The sequence below is a fragment of the Salvelinus alpinus genome, chromosome 24, assembly GCF_045679555.1.
Source record: "Salvelinus alpinus chromosome 24, SLU_Salpinus.1, whole genome shotgun sequence".
In the NCBI taxonomy this organism is placed as follows: Eukaryota; Metazoa; Chordata; class Actinopteri; order Salmoniformes; family Salmonidae; genus Salvelinus; species Salvelinus alpinus.
In genome coordinates, this window is record NC_092109.1 from 29,307,019 (window position 1) to 29,329,123 (window position 22,105).

Below are 22,105 nucleotides of genomic sequence, written 5' to 3' on the forward strand. Positions count from 1 at the left end.
CACTAACAACTACAGGCACGCACCTTCAAGCACTAACTACAGGCACGCACCTTCAAGCACTAACAACTACAGGCACCCACCTTCAGTCACTAACAACTACAGGCACGCACCTTCAAGCACTAACAACTAACGCACCTTCAAGCACTAACAACTACAGGCACGCACCTTCAAGCACTAACAACTGCAGGCACCCACCTTCAAGCACTATCAACTACAGGCACGCACCTTCAAGCACTAACAACTACAGGCACCCACCTTCAAGCACTAACAACTACAGTCACCCACCTTCAAGCACTAACAACTACATGCACCCACCTTCAAGCACTAATAACTACATGCACCCACCTTCAAGCACTAATAACTAACGCACCTTCAAGCACTAACAACTACAGGCACCCACCTTCAAGCACTAACAACTACAGGCACCCAACTTCAAGCACTAACAACTACAGGCACCCACCTTCAAGCACTAACAACTACAGGCACGCACCTTCAAGCACTAACAACTACAGGCACCCACCTTCAAGCACTAACAACTACAGGCACCCACCTTCAAGCACTAACAACTACAGGCACCCACCTTCAAGCACTAACAACTACAGGCACACACCTTCAAGCACTAATAACTACAGGCACGCACCTTCAAGCACTAACAACTACAGGCACGCACCTTCAAGCACTAACTACAGGCACGCACCTTCAAGCACTAACAACTACAGGCACGCACCTTCAGTCACTAACAACTACAGGCACGCACCTTCAAGCACTAACAACTAACGCACCTTCAAGCACTAACAACTACAGGCACCCACCTTCAAGCACTAACAACTAACGCACCTTCAAGCACTAATAACTACAGGCACGCACCTTCAAGCACTAACAACTACAGGCACCCACCTTCAAGCACTAATAACTACAGGCACCCACCTTCAAGCACTAACAACTACATGCACGCACCTTCAAGCACTAACAACTACAGGCACGCACCTTCAAGCACTAATAACTACAGGCACCCACCTTCAAGCACTAACAACTACATGCACGCACCTTCAAGCACTAACTACAGGCACCCACCTTCAAGCACTAATAACTACAGGCACGCACCTTCAAGCACTAACAACTACATGCACGCACCTTCAAGCACTAACTACAGGCACGCACCTTCAAGCACTAATAACTACAGGCACGCACCTTCAAGCACTAATAACTACAGGCACGCACCTTCAAGCACTAATAACTACAGGCACGCACCTTCCAGCACTAACAACTACAGGCACCCACCTTCAAGCACTAACAACTACAGGCACCCACCTTCAAGCACTAACGACTACAGGAACGCACCTTCAAGCACTAACAACTACACGCACGCACCTTCAAGCACTAACAACTACACGCACGCACCTTCAAGCACTAACAACTACAGGCACCCACCTTCAAGCACTAATAACTACATGCACCCACCTTCAAGCACTAACAACTACAGGCACGCACCTTCAAGCACGAACAACTACAGGCACGCACCTTCAAGCACTAACTACAGGCACGCACCTTCAAGCACTAATAACTACAGGCACCCACCTTCAAGCACTAACAACTACATGCACGCACCTTCAAGCACTAACAACTACAGGCACCCACCTTCAAGCACTAACAACTACAGGCACGCACCTTCAGTCACTAACAACTACAGGCACGCACCTTCAAGCACTAACAACTAACGCACCTTCAAGCACTAACAACTACAGGCACCCACCTTCAAGCACTAACAACTACAGGCACCCAACTTCAAGCACTAACAACTACAGGCACCCACCTTCAAGCACTAACAACTACAGGCACCCACCTTCAAGCACTAACAACTACAGGCACGCACCTTCAAGCACTAATAACTACAGGCACGCACCTTCAAGCACTAACAACTACAGGCACCCACCTTCAAGCACTAACAACTACAGGCACCCACCTTCAAGCACTAACAACTACATGCATGCACCTTCAAGCACTAACTACAGGCACCCACCTTCAAGCACTAACAACTACAGGCACGCACCTTCAAGCACTAACTACAGGCACGCACCTTCAAGCACTAATAACTACAGGCACGCACCTTCAAGCACTAACAACTACAGGCACCCACCTTCAAGCACTAACAACTACATGCACCCACCTTCAAGCACTAATAACTACATGCACCCACCTTCAAGCACTAATAACTACAGGCACGCACCTTCAAGCACTAACAACTACAGACACCCACCTTCAAGCACTAACAACTACAGGCACCCACCTTCAAGCACTAACAACTACATGCACGCACCTTCAAGCACTAACAACTACAGGCACCCACCTTCAAGCACTAACAACTACAGGCACGCACCTTCAGTCACTAACAACTACAGGCACGCACCTTCAAGCACTAACAACTAACGCACCTTCAAGCACTAACAACTACAGGCACCCACCTTCAAGCACTAACAACTACAGGCACCCAACTTCAAGCACTAACAACTACAGGCACCCACCTTCAAGCACTAACAACTACAGGCACCCACCTTCAAGCACTAACAACTACAGGCACGCACCTTCAAGCACTAATAACTACAGGCACGCACCTTCAAGCACTAACAACTACAGGCACCCACCTTCAAGCACTAACAACTACAGGCACCCACCTTCAAGCACTAACAACTACATGCATGCACCTTCAAGCACTAACTACAGGCACCCACCTTCAAGCACTAACAACTACAGGCACGCACCTTCAAGCACTAACTACAGGCACGCACCTTCAAGCACTAATAACTACAGGCACGCACCTTCAAGCACTAACAACTACAGGCACCCACCTTCAAGCACTAACAACTACATGCACCCACCTTCAAGCACTAATAACTACATGCACCCACCTTCAAGCACTAATAACTACAGGCACGCACCTTCAAGCACTAACAACTACAGACACCCACCTTCAAGCACTAACAACTACAGGCACCCACCTTCAAGCACTAACAACTACATGCACCCACCTTCAAGCACTAATAACTACATGCACCCACCTTCAAGCACTAATAACTAACGCACCTTCAAGCACTAACAACTACAGGCACCCACCTTCAAGCACTAACAACTACAGGCACCCAACTTCAAGCACTAACAACTACAGGCACCCACCTTCAAGCACTAACAACTACAGGCACCCACCTTCAAGCACTAACAACTACAGGCACGCACCTTCAAGCACTAACAACTACAGGCACCCACCTTCAAGCACTAATAACTACATGCACCCACCTTCAAGCACTAATAACTAACGCACCTTCAAGCACTAACAACTACAGGCACCCACCTTCAAGCACTAACAACTACAGGCACCCACCTTCAAGCACTAACAACTACAGGCACCCACCTTCAAGCACTAACAACTACAGGCACGCACCTTCAAGCACTAACAACTACAGGCACCCACCTTCAAGCACTAACAACTACAGGCACCCACCTTCAAGCACTAACAACTACAGGCACCCACCTTCAAGCACTAACAACTACAGGCACGCACCTTCAAGCACTAATAACTACAGGCACGCACCTTCAAGCACTAACAACTACATGCACGCACCTTCAAGCACTAACTACAGGCACACACCTTCAAGCACTAACAACTACAGGCACGCACCTTCAGTCACTAACAACTACAGGCACGCACCTTCAAGCACTAACAACTAACGCACCTTCAAGCACTAATAACTACAGGCACGCACCTTCAAGCACTAACAACTACAGGCACCCACCTTCAAGCACTAATAACTACAGGCACCCACCTTCAAGCACTAACAACTACATGCACGCACCTTCAAGCACTAACAACTACAGGCACGCACCTTCAAGCACTAATAACTACAGGCACCCACCTTCAAGCACTAACAACTACAGGCACGCACCTTCAAGCACTAATAACTACAGGCACGCACCTTCCAGCACTAACAACTACAGGCACCCACCTTCAAGCACTAACAACTACAGGCACCCACCTTCAAGCACTAACGACTACAGGAACGCACCTTCAAGCACTAACAACTACACGCACGCACCTTCAAGCACTAACAACTACAGGCACGCACCTTCAAGCACTAATAACTACAGGCACCCACCTTCAAGCACTAACAACTACAGGCACGCACCTTCAAGCACTAATAACTACAGGCACGCACCTTCCAGCACTAACAACTACAGGCACCCACCTTCAAGCACTAACAACTACAGGCACCCACCTTCAAGCACTAACAACTACATGCATGCACCTTCAAGCACTAACTACAGGCACCCACCTTCAAGCACTAACAACTACAGGCACGCACCTTCAAGCACTAACTACAGGCACGCACCTTCAAGCACTAATAACTACAGGCACGCACCTTCAAGCACTAACAACTACAGGCACCCACCTTCAAGCACTAACAACTACATGCACCCACCTTCAAGCACTAATAACTACATGCACCCACCTTCAAGCACTAATAACTACAGGCACGCACCTTCAAGCACTAACAACTACAGACACCCACCTTCAAGCACTAACAACTACAGGCACCCACCTTCAAGCACTAACAACTACATGCACCCACCTTCAAGCACTAATAACTACATGCACCCACCTTCAAGCACTAATAACTAACGCACCTTCAAGCACTAACAACTACAGGCACCCACCTTCAAGCACTAACAACTACAGGCACCCAACTTCAAGCACTAACAACTACAGGCACCCACCTTCAAGCACTAACAACTACAGGCACCCACCTTCAAGCACTAACAACTACAGGCACGCACCTTCAAGCACTAACAACTACAGGCACCCACCTTCAAGCACTAATAACTACATGCACCCACCTTCAAGCACTAATAACTAACGCACCTTCAAGCACTAACAACTACAGGCACCCACCTTCAAGCACTAACAACTACAGGCACCCACCTTCAAGCACTAACAACTACAGGCACCCACCTTCAAGCACTAACAACTACAGGCACGCACCTTCAAGCACTAACAACTACAGGCACCCACCTTCAAGCACTAACAACTACAGGCACCCACCTTCAAGCACTAACAACTACAGGCACCCACCTTCAAGCACTAACAACTACAGGCACGCACCTTCAAGCACTAATAACTACAGGCACGCACCTTCAAGCACTAACAACTACATGCACGCACCTTCAAGCACTAACTACAGGCACACACCTTCAAGCACTAACAACTACAGGCACGCACCTTCAGTCACTAACAACTACAGGCACGCACCTTCAAGCACTAACAACTAACGCACCTTCAAGCACTAATAACTACAGGCACGCACCTTCAAGCACTAACAACTACAGGCACCCACCTTCAAGCACTAATAACTACAGGCACCCACCTTCAAGCACTAACAACTACATGCACGCACCTTCAAGCACTAACAACTACAGGCACGCACCTTCAAGCACTAATAACTACAGGCACCCACCTTCAAGCACTAACAACTACAGGCACGCACCTTCAAGCACTAATAACTACAGGCACGCACCTTCCAGCACTAACAACTACAGGCACCCACCTTCAAGCACTAACAACTACAGGCACCCACCTTCAAGCACTAACGACTACAGGAACGCACCTTCAAGCACTAACAACTACACGCACGCACCTTCAAGCACTACCAACTACACGCACGCACCTTCAAGCACTAACAACTACAGGCACCCACCTTCAAGCACTAATAACTACATGCACCCACCTTCAAGCACTAACAACTACAGGCACGCACCTTCAAGCACGAACAACTACAGGCACGCACCTTCAAGCACTAACTACAGGCACGCACCTTCAAGCACTAATAACTACAGGCACCCACCTTCAAGCACTAACAACTACATGCACGCACCTTCAAGCACTAACAACTACAGGCACCCACCTTCAAGCACTAACAACTACAGGCACGCACCTTCAGTCACTAACAACTACAGGCACGCACCTTCAAGCACTAACAACTAACGCACCTTCAAGCACTAACAACTACAGGCACCCACCTTCAAGCACTAACAACTACAGGCACCCAACTTCAAGCACTAACAACTACAGGCACCCACCTTCAAGCACTAACAACTACAGGCACCCACCTTCAAGCACTAACAACTACAGGCACGCACCTTCAAGCACTAATAACTACAGGCACGCACCTTCAAGCACTAACAACTACAGGCACCCACCTTCAAGCACTAACAACTACAGGCACCCACCTTCAAGCACTAACAACTACATGCATGCACCTTCAAGCACTAACTACAGGCACCCACCTTCAAGCACTAACAACTACAGACACGCACCTTCAAGCACTAACTACAGGCACGCACCTTCAAGCACTAATAACTACAGGCACGCACCTTCAAGCACTAACAACTACAGGCACCCACCTTCAAGCACTAACAACTACATGCACCCACCTTCAAGCACTAATAACTACATGCACCCACCTTCAAGCACTAATAACTACAGGCACGCACCTTCAAGCACTAACAACTACAGACACCCACCTTCAAGCACTAACAACTACAGGCACCCACCTTCAAGCACTAACAACTACATGCACCCACCTTCAAGCACTAATAACTACATGCACCCACCTTCAAGCACTAATAACTAACGCACCTTCAAGCACTAACAACTACAGGCACCCACCTTCAAGCACTAACAACTACAGGCACCCACCTTCAAGCACTAACAACTACAGGCACCCACCTTCAAGCACTAACAACTACAGGCACCCACCTTCAAGCACTAACAACTACAGGCACGCACCTTCAAGCACTAACAACTACAGGCACCCACCTTCAAGCACTAACAACTACAGGCACCCACCTTCAAGCACTAACAACTACAGGCACCCACCTTCAAGCACTAACAACTACAGGCACGCACCTTCAAGCACTAATAACTACAGGCACGCACCTTCAAGCACTAACAACTACAGGCACGCACCTTCAAGCACTAACTACAGGCACGCACCTTCAAGCACTAACAACTACAGGCACGCACCTTCAGTCACTAACAACTACAGGCACGCACCTTCAAGCACTAACAACTAACGCACCTTCAAGCACTAACAACTACAGGCACCCACCTTCAAGCACTAACAACTACAGGCACCCAACTTCAAGCACTAACAACTACAGGCACCCACCTTCAAGCACTAACAACTACAGGCACCCACCTTCAAGCACTAACAACTACAGGCACCCACCTTCAAGCACTAACAACTACAGGCACCCACCTTCAAGCACTAACGACTACAGGAACGCACCTTCAAGCACTAACAACTACACGCACGCACCTTCAAGCACTAACAACTACACGCACGCACCTTCAAGCACTAACAACTACAGGCACCCACCTTCAAGCACTAACAACTACATGCACCCACCTTCAAGCACTAATAACTACATGCACCCACCTTCAAGCACTAATAACTAACGCACCTTCAAGCACTAACAACTACAGGCACCCACCTTCAAGCACTAACAACTACAGGCACCCACCTTCAAGCACTAACAACTACAGGCACCCACCTTCAAGCACTAACAACTACAGGCACGCACCTTCAAGCACTAACAACTACAGGCACCCACCTTCAAGCACTAACAACTACAGGCACCCACCTTCAAGCACTAACAACTACAGGCATGCACCTTCAAGCACTAATAACTACAGGCACGCACCTTCAAGCACTAACAACTACAGGCACGCACCTTCAAGCACTAACTACAGGCACGCACCTTCAAGCACTAACAACTACAGGCACCCACCTTCAAGCACTAACAACTACAGGCACCCACCTTCAAGCACTAACAACTACAGGCACGCACCTTCAAGCACTAATAACTACAGGCACGCACCTTCAAGCACTAACAACTACAGGCACGCACCTTCAAGCACTAACTACAGGCACGCACCTTCAAGCACTAACAACTACAGGCACGCACCTTCAGTCACTAACAACTACAGGCACGCACCTTCAAGCACTAACAACTAACGCACCTTCAAGCACTAACAACTACAGGCACCCACCTTCAAGCACTAACAACTACAGGCACCCAACTTCAAGCACTAACAACTACAGGCACCCACCTTCAAGCACTAACAACTACAGGCACCCACCTTCAAGCACTAACAACTACAGGCACCCACCTTCAAGCACTAACAACTACAGGCACCCACCTTCAAGCACTAACGACTACAGGAACGCACCTTCAAGCACTAACAACTACACGCACGCACCTTCAAGCACTAACAACTACACGCACGCACCTTCAAGCACTAACAACTACAGGCACCCACCTTCAAGCACTAATAACTACAGGCACCCACCTTCAAGCACTAACAACTACAGGCACGCACCTTCAAGCACGAACAACTACAGGCACGCACCTTCAAGCACTAACTACAGGCACGCACCTTCAAGCACTAATAACTACAGGCACCCACCTTCAAGCACTAACAACTACATGCACGCACCTTCAAGCACTAACAACTACAGGCACCCACCTTCAAGCACTAACAACTACAGGCACGCACCTTCAGTCACTAACAACTACAGGCACGCACCTTCAAGCACTAACAACTAACGCACCTTCAAGCACTAACAACTACAGGCACCCACCTTCAAGCACTAACAACTACAGGCACCCAACTTCAAGCACTAACAACTACAGGCACCCACCTTCAAGCACTAACAACTACAGGCACCCACCTTCAAGCACTAACAACTACACGCACGCACCTTCAAGCACTAACAACTACAGGCACCCACCTTCAAGCACTAATAACTACAGGCACCCACCTTCAAGCACTAACAACTACAGGCACGCACCTTCAAGCACGAACAACTACAGGCACGCACCTTCAAGCACTAACTACAGGCACGCACCTTCAAGCACTAATAACTACAGGCACCCACCTTCAAGCACTAACAACTACATGCACGCACCTTCAAGCACTAACAACTACAGGCACCCACCTTCAAGCACTAACAACTACAGGCACGCACCTTCAGTCACTAACAACTACAGGCACGCACCTTCAAGCACTAACAACTAACGCACCTTCAAGCACTAACAACTACAGGCACCCACCTTCAAGCACTAACAACTACAGGCACCCAACTTCAAGCACTAACAACTACAGGCACCCACCTTCAAGCACTAACAACTACAGGCACCCACCTTCAAGCACTAACAACTACAGGCACGCACCTTCAAGCACTAATAACTACAGGCACGCACCTTCAAGCACTAACAACTACAGGCACCCACCTTCAAGCACTAACAACTACAGGCACCCACCTTCAAGCACTAACAACTACATGCATGCACCTTCAAGCACTAACTACAGGCACCCACCTTCAAGCACTAACAACTACAGGCACGCACCTTCAAGCACTAACTACAGGCACGCACCTTCAAGCACTAATAACTACAGGCACGCACCTTCAAGCACTAATAACTACAGGCACGCACCTTCAAGCACTAACAACTACAGGCACCCACCTTCAAGCACTAACAACTACATGCACCCACCTTCAAGCACTAATAACTACATGCACCCACCTTCAAGCACTAATAACTACAGGCACGCACCTTCAAGCACTAACAACTACAGACACCCACCTTCAAGCACTAACAACTACAGGCACCCACCTTCAAGCACTAACAACTACATGCACCCACCTTCAAGCACTAATAACTACATGCACCCACCTTCAAGCACTAATAACTAACGCACCTTCAAGCACTAACAACTACAGGCACCCACCTTCAAGCACTAACAACTACAGGCACCCAACTTCAAGCACTAACAACTACAGGCACCCACCTTCAAGCACTAACAACTACAGGCACCCACCTTCAAGCACTAACAACTACAGGCACGCACCTTCAAGCACTAACAACTACAGGCACCCACCTTCAAGCACTAATAACTACATGCACCCACCTTCAAGCACTAATAACTAACGCACCTTCAAGCACTAACAACTACAGGCACCCACCTTCAAGCACTAACAACTACAGGCACCCACCTTCAAGCACTAACAACTACAGGCACCCACCTTCAAGCACTAACAACTACAGGCACGCACCTTCAAGCACTAACAACTACAGGCACCCACCTTCAAGCACTAACAACTACAGGCACCCACCTTCAAGCACTAACAACTACAGGCACCCACCTTCAAGCACTAACAACTACAGGCACGCACCTTCAAGCACTAATAACTACAGGCACGCACCTTCAAGCACTAACAACTACAGGCACGCACCTTCAAGCACTAACTACAGGCACGCACCTTCAAGCACTAACAACTACAGGCACGCACCTTCAGTCACTAACAACTACAGGCACGCACCTTCAAGCACTAACAACTAACGCACCTTCAAGCACTAACAACTACAGGCACCCACCTTCAAGCACTAACAACTACAGGCACCCAACTTCAAGCACTAACAACTACAGGCACCCACCTTCAAGCACTAACAACTACAGGCACCCACCTTCAAGCACTAACAACTACAGGCACCCACCTTCAAGCACTAACAACTACAGGCACCCACCTTCAAGCACTAACAACTACAGGCACCCACCTTCAAGCACTAATAACTACATGCACCCACCTTCAAGCACTAACAACTACAGGCACCCACCTTCAAGCACTAACAACTACAGGCACCCACCTTCAAGCACTAACGACTACAGGCACGCACCTTCAAGCACTAACAACTACAGGCACCCACCTTCAAGCACTAACAACTACAGGCACGCACCTTCAAGCACTAACAACTACAGGCACCCACCTTCAAGCACTAACAACTACAGGCACCCACCTTCAAGCACTAACAACTACAGGCACGCACCTTCAAGCACTAATAACTACAGGCACGCACCTTCAAGCACTAACAACTACAGGCACGCACCTTCAAGCACTAACTACAGGCACGCACCTTCAAGCACTAACAACTACAGGCACGCACCTTCAGTCACTAACAACTACAGGCACGCACCTTCAAGCACTAACAACTAACGCACCTTCAAGCACTAACAACTACAGGCACGCACCTTCAAGCACTAACAACTGCAGGCACCCACCTTCAAGCACTATCAACTACAGGCACGCACCTTCAAGCACTAACAACTACAGGCACCCACCTTCAAGCACTAACAACTACAGGCACCCACCTTCAAGCACTAACAACTACATGCACCCACCTTCAAGCACTAATAACTACATGCACCCACCTTCAAGCACTAATAACTAACGCACCTTCAAGCACTAACAACTACAGGCACCCACCTTCAAGCACTAACAACTACAGGCACCCAACTTCAAGCACTAACAACTACAGGCAGCCACCTTCAAGCACTAACAACTACAGGCACGCACCTTCAAGCACTAACAACTACAGGCACCCACCTTCAAGCACTAACAACTACAGGCACCCACCTTCAAGCACTAACAACTACAGGCACCCACCTTCAAGCACTAACAACTACAGGCACGCACCTTCAAGCACTAATAACTACAGGCACGCACCTTCAAGCACTAACAACTACAGGCACGCACCTTCAAGCACTAACTACAGGCACGCACCTTCAAGCACTAACAACTACAGGCACGCACCTTCAGTCACTAACAACTACAGGCACGCACCTTCAAGCACTAACAACTAACGCACCTTCAAGCACTAACAACTACAGGCACCCACCTTCAAGCACTAACAACTACAGGCACCCAACTTCAAGCACTAACAACTACAGGCACCCACCTTCAAGCACTAACAACTACAGGCACCCACCTTCAAGCACTAACAACTACAGGCACGCACCTTCAAGCACTAACAACTACAGGCATCCACCTTCAAGCACTAACAACTACAGGCACCCACCTTCAAGCACTAATAACTACATGCACCCACCTTCAAGCACTAACAACTACAGGCACCCACCTTCAAGCACTAACAACTACAGGCACCCACCTTCAAGCACTAACGACTACAGGCACGCACCTTCAAGCACTAATAACTACAGGCACGCACCTTCAAGCACTAACAACTACAGGCACGCACCTTCAAGCACTAACTACAGGCACGCACCTTCAAGCACTAACAACTACAGGCACGCACCTTCAGTCACTAACAACTACAGGCACGCACCTTCAAGCACTAACAACTAACGCACCTTCAAGCACTAACAACTACAGGCACGCACCTTCAAGCACTAACAACTGCAGGCACCCACCTTCAAGCACTATCAACTACAGGCACGCACCTTCAAGCACTAACAACTACAGGCACCCACCTTCAAGCACTAACAACTACAGGCACCCACCTTCAAGCACTAACAACTACATGCACCCACCTTCAAGCACTAATAACTACATGCACCCACCTTCAAGCACTAATAACTAACGCACCTTCAAGCACTAACAACTACAGGCACCCACCTTCAAGCACTAACAACTACAGGCACCCAACTTCAAGCACTAACAACTACAGGCACCCACCTTCAAGCACTAACAACTACAGGCACGCACCTTCAAGCACTAACAACTACAGGCACCCACCTTCAAGCACTAACAACTACAGGCACCCACCTTCAAGCACTAACAACTACAGGCATGCACCTTCAAGCACTAATAACTACAGGCACGCACCTTCAAGCACTAACAACTACAGGCACGCACCTTCAAGCACTAACTACAGGCACGCACCTTCAGTCACTAACAACTACAGGCACGCACCTTCAGTCACTAACAACTACAGGCACGCACCTTCAAGCACTAACAACTAACGCACCTTCAAGCACTAACAACTACAGGCACCCACCTTCAAGCACTAACAACTACAGGCACCCAACTTCAAGCACTAACAACTACAGGCACCCACCTTCAAGCACTAACAACTACAGGCACCCACCTTCAAGCACTAACAACTACAGGCACGCACCTTCAAGCACTAACAACTACAGGCACCCACCTTCAAGCACTAACAACTACAGGCACCCACCTTCAAGCACTAATAACTACATGCACCCACCTTCAAGCACTAACAACTACAGGCACCCACCTTCAAGCACTAACAACTACAGGCACCCACCTTCAAGCACTAACGACTACAGGCACGCACCTTCAAGCACTAACAACTACAGGCACCCACCTTCAAGCACTAACAACTACAGGCACGCACCTTCAAGCACTAACAACTACAGGCACGCACCTTCAAGCACTAACAACTACAGGCACCCACCTTCAAGCACTAACAACTACAGGCACCCACCTTCAAGCACTAACAACTACAGGCACGCACCTTCAAGCACTAACTACAGGCACGCACCTTCAAGCACTAACAACTACACGCACACACCTTCAGTCACTAACAACTACAGGCACGCACCTTCAAGCACTAACAACTAACGCACCTTCAAGCACTAACAACTACAGGCACGCACCTTCAAGCACTAACAACTGCAGGCACCCACCTTCAAGCACTATCAACTACAGGCACGCACCTTCAAGCACTAACAACTACAGGCACCCAACTTCAAGCACTAACAACTACAGGCACCCACCTTCAAGCACTAACAACTACATGCACCCACCTTCAAGCACTAATAACTACATGCACCCACCTTCAAGCACTAACAACTACAGGCACCCACCTTCAAGCACTAATAACTAACGCACCTTCAAGCACTAACAACTATATGCACCCACCTTCAAGCACTAATAACTACATGCACCCACCTTCAAGCACTAACAACTACAGGCACCCACCTTCAAGCACTAACAACTATATGCACCCACCTTCAAGCACTAATAACTACATGCACCCACCTTCAAGCACTAACAACTACATGCACCCACCTTCAAGCACTAACAACTATATGCACCCACCTTCAAGCACTAATAACTACATGCACCCACCTTCAAGCACTAATAACTACATGCACCCACCTTCAAGCACTAATAACTAACGCACCTTCAACCACTAACAACTACAGGCACCCACCTTCAAGCACTAACAACTACAGGCACCCAACTTCAAGCACTAACAACTACAGGCACGCACCTTCAAGCACTAATAACTACAGGCACGCACCTTCAAGCACTAACAACTACAGGCACCCACCTTCAAGCACTAACAACTACAGGCACCCACCTTCAAGCACTAACAACTACAGGCACCCACCTTCAAGCACTAACAACTACAGGCACCCACCTTCAAGCACTAACAACTACAGGCACCCACCTTCAAGCACTAACAACTACAGGCACCCACCTTCAAGCACTAACAACTACAGGCATGCACCTTCAAGCACTAATAACTACAGGCACGCACCTTCAAGCACTAACAACTACAGGCACGCACCTTCAAGCACTAACTACAGGCACGCACCTTCAGTCACTAACAACTACAGGCACGCACCTTCAGTCACTAACAACTACAGGCACGCACCTTCAAGCACTAACAACTAACGCACCTTCAAGCACTAACAACTACAGGCACCCACCTTCAAGCACTAACAACTACAGGCACCCAACTTCAAGCACTAACAACTACAGGCACCCACCTTCAAGCACTAACAACTACAGGCACCCACCTTCAAGCACTAACAACTACAGGCACGCACCTTCAAGCACTAACAACTACAGGCACCCACCTTCAAGCACTAACAACTACAGGCACCCACCTTCAAGCACTAATAACTACATGCACCCACCTTCAAGCACTAACAACTACAGGCACCCACCTTCAAGCACTAACGACTACAGGCACGCACCTTCAAGCACTAACAACTACAGGCACCCACCTTCAAGCACTAACAACTACAGGCACGCACCTTCAAGCACTAACAACTACAGGCACGCACCTTCAAGCACTAACAACTACAGGCACCCACCTTCAAGCACTAACAACTACAGGCACCCACCTTCAAGCACTAACAACTACAGGCACGCACCGTCAAGCACTAACTACAGGCACGCACCTTCAAGCACTAACAACTACACGCACACACCTTCAGTCACTAACAACTACAGGCACGCACCTTCAAGCACTAACAACTAACGCACCTTCAAGCACTAACAACTACAGGCACGCACCTTCAAGCACTAACAACTGCAGGCACCCACCTTCAAGCACTATCAACTACAGGCACGCACCTTCAAGCACTAACAACTACAGGCACCCACCTTCAAGCACTAACAACTACAGGCACCCACCTTCAAGCACTAACAACTACATGCACCCACCTTCAAGCACTAATAACTACATGCACCCACCTTCAAGCACTAACAACTACAGGCACCCACCTTCAAGCACTAATAACTAACGCACCTTCAAGCACTAACAACTATATGCACCCACCTTCAAGCACTAATAACTACATGCACCCACCTTCAAGCACTAACAACTACAGGCACCCACCTTCAAGCACTAACAACTACATGCACCCACCTTCAAGCACTAACAACTATATGCACCCACCTTCAAGCACTAATAACTACATGCACCCACCTTCAAGCACTAATAACTACATGCACCCACCTTCAAGCACTAATAACTAACGCACCTTCAACCACTAACAACTACAGGCACCCACCTTCAAGCACTAACAACTACAGGCACCCAACTTCAAGCACTAACAACTACAGGCACGCACCTTCAAGCACTAATAACTACAGGCACGCACCTTCAAGCACTAACAACTACAGGCACCCACCTTCAAGCACTAACAACTACAGGCACCCACCTTCAAGCACTAACAACTACAGGCACTCACCTTCAAGCACTAACAACTACAGGAACGCACCTTCAAGCACTAATAACTACATGCACCCACCTTCAAGCACTAACAACTACAGGCACTTTCTTTCTCTTCTCCTTGGCTGTGTTTACTTACAAGGTTTCAGGTCTTGAATCACAATAATGTTTGACATTTGGGGTATTTATTGGGGAACTTAATCAATCATGCAGCAAGAAACTATTTTCTCATCATACAACCTTATTATTTTCTCTCTCCCCACCCCCTCTTTTCCATCTCCCCCCACCTCCCTCTCTTTCCCCATCCTCCCTCCTTCTCTCTCCCTCCTCTCTCTCAGTTCCATACATACCTGGTGATGGAGCTGCTGCGTGGGGGGGAGCTGCTGGAGAGGATCAAGAAGAAGAAGCTGTTTGGGGAATCAGAGGCCAGTCAGCTGCTCAGGAGCCTGGTGTCAGCTGTCGGCTTCATGCACGAGGCTGGAGTGGTGCATAGAGACCTCAAACCAGAGGTGGGCCAACAGACAGACACAGACAGCGAGAGAGAGGGAGTCTAAATATATTCTATAGAAATGTATGGCCCGAAAGAAGTCATTGAGTTTGCTGCAATAGTACTCTGTACCAACCAAAGCCTGTAGCCAGTGAGTATGATGAGATCAAAGTCTTTAGCAATGCTGTAAAAACCACTAAGCATGGCCTATCAGGTTTATGATTTTATTTTGTTGGTTCAGGCTAAAATAAATTGACATTTGTTGCTCCATTACATCAGCCAGTGACTGTAACCTTCTGATGACTGTGTTGTTCTTGCACGGCCCACTCACTTCTCGCTCGCTCTCTCTCTTTCTCTTTCCTTTTCTCTTTTTCAGAATGTGCTGTTTGCAGACGAGGGGGAGGACTCGGTGCTGAAGGTGATAGATTTTGGTTTTGCCCGGCTGTGCCCTGCGGGCAGCGCCCCCCTGCAGACTCCCTGCTTCACACTGCAGTATGCTGCTCCTGAGCTCTTCCACAGCACCGGTTACGACCAGGCCTGCGACCTCTGGAGCCTTGGGGTCATCCTGGTACTTACTCTCCTAACCTGACTCTGTAATGTGTCATTAGTAAAACGAATTATCGTTATGTTATTAATGACTGTGTGTGTCCGTCCGTCCGGCAGTACACCATGCTGTCAGGACAGGTGCCCTTCCAGAGTAAGCAACAGCAGCGAGCGGGGATGACCTCATCTTATGCTGTTGACATCATGCATAAAATTAAAGAGGGAGACTTCTCGTTGGCTGGAGAAGCCTGGAAGGGTGTGTCAGGGGAGGCTAAAGAGCTTGTGAAAGGTATGTTCTGAATCCCTTACATTATCCTTATTCACTCATTGACATGATCCAAATCACATTTTATTTGTCACATGTGCCGAATACAACAGGTGTAGCCTTACAGTGAAATGCTTACTTACAAGCCCTTAACCAACAATGCTTTGAGAAGTTTTTTTAGAAAAAAAAGTGTTTAATAAAAAGCAAGGCTATATACAGGGAGTACCGGTACAGAGTCAATGTGCGGGGGCACTGGTTAGTTGAGTTAATTGAGGTAATATGTACATGTAGGTAGAGTTAAAGTAAATATCCAAAGATAATAAACAGAGTAGCAGCAGCGTAAAAGAGGGGTCTGGGTAGCCCTTTGATTAGCTGTTCAGGAGTCTTATGACTTTGGGGTAGAAGCTGTTATTAAGAAGCCTTTTGGACCTAGACTTGGCGCTCCTGTACCGCTTGCTGTGCGGTAGCAGAGATAACAGACTAGGGTGGCTGGAGTCTTTGACAATTTTTAGGGCTTTCCACTGACACCGCCTGGTATAGAGGTCCTGGATGGCAGGAAGCTTGGCCCCAGTGATGTACTGGGCCGTACGCACTACCCTCTGTAGTGCTTTGCGGTCGGAGGCCAAGCATTTGCCATGCCAGCCAGTGATGCAACCAGTCAGGATGCTCTTGATGGTGCTGCTGTAGAACCTTTTGAGGATCTGAGGACCCATGCTAAATCTTTTCAGTCTCCTGAGGGAGAATAGGCTTTGTCGTGCACTCTTCACAACTATCTTAGTGTGTTTGGACCATGTTAGTTTGTTGGTGATGTAGACACCAAGGAACTTGAAGCTCTCCAACCTGCTCCGCTGCAGCCCCGTCAATGAGAATGGGGGCGTGCTCGGTCCTCCTTTTCCTGTAGTCGACAATCATCAATCAATCACGATGCAATTATTCCTTCTCCATTCACTCAATCTTTTAAACATTTCCCCCGTCTTTATCTGTCCCTGCCCTGCCCTCGCTCACTTTCCTCTTTTCTGTCATGCTTTCTCTGCCCCTCCCTGCTCCTTCCTTTCCTCTCTCTCTCCCTCTTCTAAACTAACCCCCCTCCCTTCCCAACCTTTCATATTTTTCATTTTTGCTTTCCCTCCCTAACTCTTCTAAACCTCCCTCCTTCCCTCACTAACTCTTCTAAACCTCCCTCCTTCCCTCACTAACTCTTCTAAACCTCACTCCTTCCCTCACTAACTCTTCTAAACCTCACTCCTTCCCTCACTAACTCTTCTAAACTTCACTCCTTCCCTCACTAACTCTTCTAAACCTCCCTCCCTCCTTCCCTCACTAACTCTTCTAAACCTCACTCCTTCCCTCACTAACTCTTCTAAACCTCCCTCCTTCCCTCACTAACTCTTCTAAACCTCCCTCCTTCCCTCACTAACTCTTCTAAACCTCCTTCCTTCCTGTTTGTGTTCAGGGCTTCTGACGGTGGATCCAGAGAGGCGTCTCAAGCTGTCTGCTCTGAGAGAGAACAGCTGGCTGCAGGGCGGGGCCATCCTATCCTCCACCCCCCTCTGCACCCCAGATGTGCTAGAGTCCAGCGGCCCCATCGTCCGCTCTTATGTCAACGCCACCTACAAGGTAATGGAATTCCAGTGGGAAGAAAGTATAAATTTTCTATAACCAGTAGATTACATTCCTTGTGTTCTTTTATTTATATATATGTTTTGTATTTTTTGAATCTCCCAATCAAATCAAAGTTTATTTGCCATATGCAGAGTATAGCGTATAGTACGCATTATAATTAAATGCTTACTCACTCGCCAGCTCTCCTCTCCAACAGTGCAACATCTATAAAGTATTCAATCAAAAATTACGTTAAATGTAGTAGTAAAACAAATAGAGAACACAATATAACACCATAGGAATATAATAAAGGGTATGCGCAATATAATGACAATAGAGAAATAACCACAATAGAGAAATATAATGGAGGTGTATGTGCGTTGTAATAGAATAGGTAGGTTATATTTAAGCAGTAAGGCCAGAAGTGTGGCATATGGTACATACCATACCACTGCTAAGGGCTGTTCTTCAGCACGGCGGAGTGCCTAGACACAGCCCTGAACCGTGGTATATTGGCCATATACCACAAACCCCAGAGGTGCCTTATTGCTATTATAAACTGGTTACCAACGTAATTAGAGCAGTAAAAATAAATGTTTTGTTGTACCCGTGGTAAACGGTCTGATATACCACGGCTGTCAGCCAATCAGCATTCAGAGCTCAATTCACCCAGTTTATAATTTTGTATGTACTATTGTATGTACATCCTCTCTCTATTAGGCGTTCAACAAGGGGAAGAGGGAGGGCTTCTTTCTGAAGAGTGTTGACAACGCCCCCCTTGCAAAGCGACGCAAGCTCAAGATGACAAGTACAGGTGTGGAGACTCGACGGAGCTCCTCTTGCTCATCCTCTTCCTCCTCTTCCTCAGCTGCCTCTGCCGCTGCAACAAACTCAAAAACACAGCCACCACACCAAACTCTGTCCCCGAAGCTAGAAAAGCACTAGAAGGGGAGTAGGGGGAAGAGTGAGAGGAATAAAGTTAGGAGAAGGAAGCACATTAATTCAGATATGACAGATTGGGATACTGTCTCTGAAAGACCAGAGATGACTTGATTTGAATTCCAAAGTCATCTAGAATCTCCAAATTCTAAGTCTAAGAGCTTATTTATGAACCAACTAAGAGACTAGTTAAATATTTAAGGATTCATCTCCCTGTTTTCTAGAAAGATGATGCTATTTGCGTTATCGTAATGATGCAATGACTTTATCTATGTGTTTATACCATTTGCAGTAAACTGCAGTAGCTTGTACCATCTCATTTAATTTTCTCAAGAAATTAACTAACATGTAATTTCTTGAATGGAAATAAGCTTTAGATCAGTGTTTTCATAACTCCGGTCTAGAGGATAAATATCAGTATGGTAGGTTATGGAAGACTGTTGGCTTTAAGGTCATACTAATGAAGGTTTCAGTGACCTTGCCAGGGTGACGATGATGAGCATGCAGTTATCCTGATGTTAACATGTTCTCAGTACCAGAGGGAGGGAGGGAGGGAGGCAGGGTGGCGGGAGGGAGAGGTAAAGGGAAATGAGGAGCCATAATGAGCACAAGCCATATATACATAGGGAGGTCATGACCTCTACACCGGAGCACTTGTAGATACATACACAGCACTCATCGCATGACAAACCGAGGCAGTGGTTAGGAGTCTGTTGGAAGTCTCACTGTATCTAATGGTGTGGTTGAGATTGAGAAATAATGGTGCTACTGTACTATATAAAAGAAAATCTATTATTATTACTGCGGACAGCTGTTCAAGTGAACTTTGACCCTGCGTAATGATCCCAGTCCATGGGACGCAGTCTTTGTGACCCAGATGTCCCATACTGCCAATTTACAGGAACCTTAGTATCATTCCCTTTGGCTTGAGATTTCAGCGTTCTATTGACATTGGTCTCGCTGTGTATACTTAACTGGTTCACTGAACTTCACCTGCAAATCAAATAACGGCATCCATTGTCCTGTGTGTGTGTACATGTGTGCTTCATTAATTAACAACCATCATGATTCTGACTAAATAAGATAAGACGGGGAAATAAAACACTGGGTTATGATAAACATTCTGATTTGATATTATATTATCATACACAGATGACAGTGCCCTACAGCTCATGGTGTTGAGTTCTTATGAGCAGAGCAACTTTTCGCTATATTTCTCAAAGGGACAAATCAAAATATGAATTATTTTGTACTGTGAGTAAGAATTGTCACCCTGATTGAAAGAATTTAGTGTTTTTTTAAGACATTTCGGTATCTTATCATTGAATGTCAGTTACACTGATCATTTACCAATCACTTTTTTACCCAAATATATTGACTGTTGATTAGATTTGTACCTGGACATTGCACAAATGTAGTCATTTAATCAGTGATACACATTTCAGCTTTAAACACAGTGCTTATTTGAGTATTTATTACATTTTATGGGTTGTGATGTGTTTTTCTGATGCTGTGGTAATGGTTTTCAGACTGATTTACCTTTGGTGGGTTTGAGTGTATGTACTGTATGCATGTTGATTGGTTTGCGTGTGCGCAGCGTGACTGGTTCTGGGTATTATATGTGCTCTTTTCCTTAGTCTCCAGATAAACCATTATTGCAGGTTAATGTAGTAAATATAATTTTTATTCGTTATTTCTTATAAACATTATTTTGTGTCGGGAACTGTGCTTTTGTTCTATGCTATTGTTTGTATTTTCATTTGGCTGTTGATGTCGTATGTTGTCTTTTTAATGTTATGAATTTGAGATACTATTTTTAATGAGCTACTGCCCATGCCATGTATTGTTGTCCTTTTTGGCAAAAGATATTAAATGTTCTTCAAAGCATATCATGATATTGAGATACACTATGTCACAATAACTTGTAATGCTTTGTTTTGTGTCGAACACTTAAATGTGGAGAAAAATAAATGATTTTACTCAATATTTATTCATTTTCTTCAGTTCTTAGTCTCTTACATAAATTTGCCGTGAGTCTTTTTGCTTAGGAGATAATGATTGATGTATATTTTTAATTCAACTTTGTCTTGAATTTTATGCATCCAGGAAATATTTGTTACATGAGGTACAGTATCGGTTGTGACAGTTGACAGAAATGGACTTTAATGTTAATGTAACCAGTAGGGGACAGTAGGGTGCTTACCAGTAGCAGGCCAACAGGCACAATGAGCCATTGAAAACCAATAGACAACATGGCTATAACTTGATTATCATTTTGAAATTTATCAAAACTATACTTGAGTGGATCATTTGAATGGGAAATTGTGATATATTGAATGTGACACAGATGGATATGGATGAAACTGTAAATCAAAACCATTCCAATAATTTCAGTACAATCTGCAGTCTTGGAAATGACCGAA

At 46.7% G+C, this 22,105-nt stretch overlaps 1 protein-coding gene across 1 annotated transcript in view; it reads left to right on the forward strand.

Moving 5' to 3' along the window:
- The window catches only part of LOC139552517 (ribosomal protein S6 kinase alpha-4-like), a 67,111-nt gene extending 45,445 nt beyond the window's left edge, over nt 1-21,666 (forward strand). Inside the window, exons 14-18 of the mRNA XM_071364325.1 lie at nt 16,185-16,355; nt 16,710-16,901; nt 16,997-17,165; nt 18,595-18,758; nt 19,464-21,666. Of these exons, the coding sequence (XP_071220426.1) occupies nt 16,185-16,355; nt 16,710-16,901; nt 16,997-17,165; nt 18,595-18,758; nt 19,464-19,688 (921 nt within the window). The 3' untranslated portion in view covers nt 19,689-21,666. The remainder of the gene's footprint in view (nt 1-16,184; nt 16,356-16,709; nt 16,902-16,996; nt 17,166-18,594; nt 18,759-19,463) is intronic.
- The last annotated feature ends 439 nt before the right edge of the window (nt 21,667-22,105 follow it).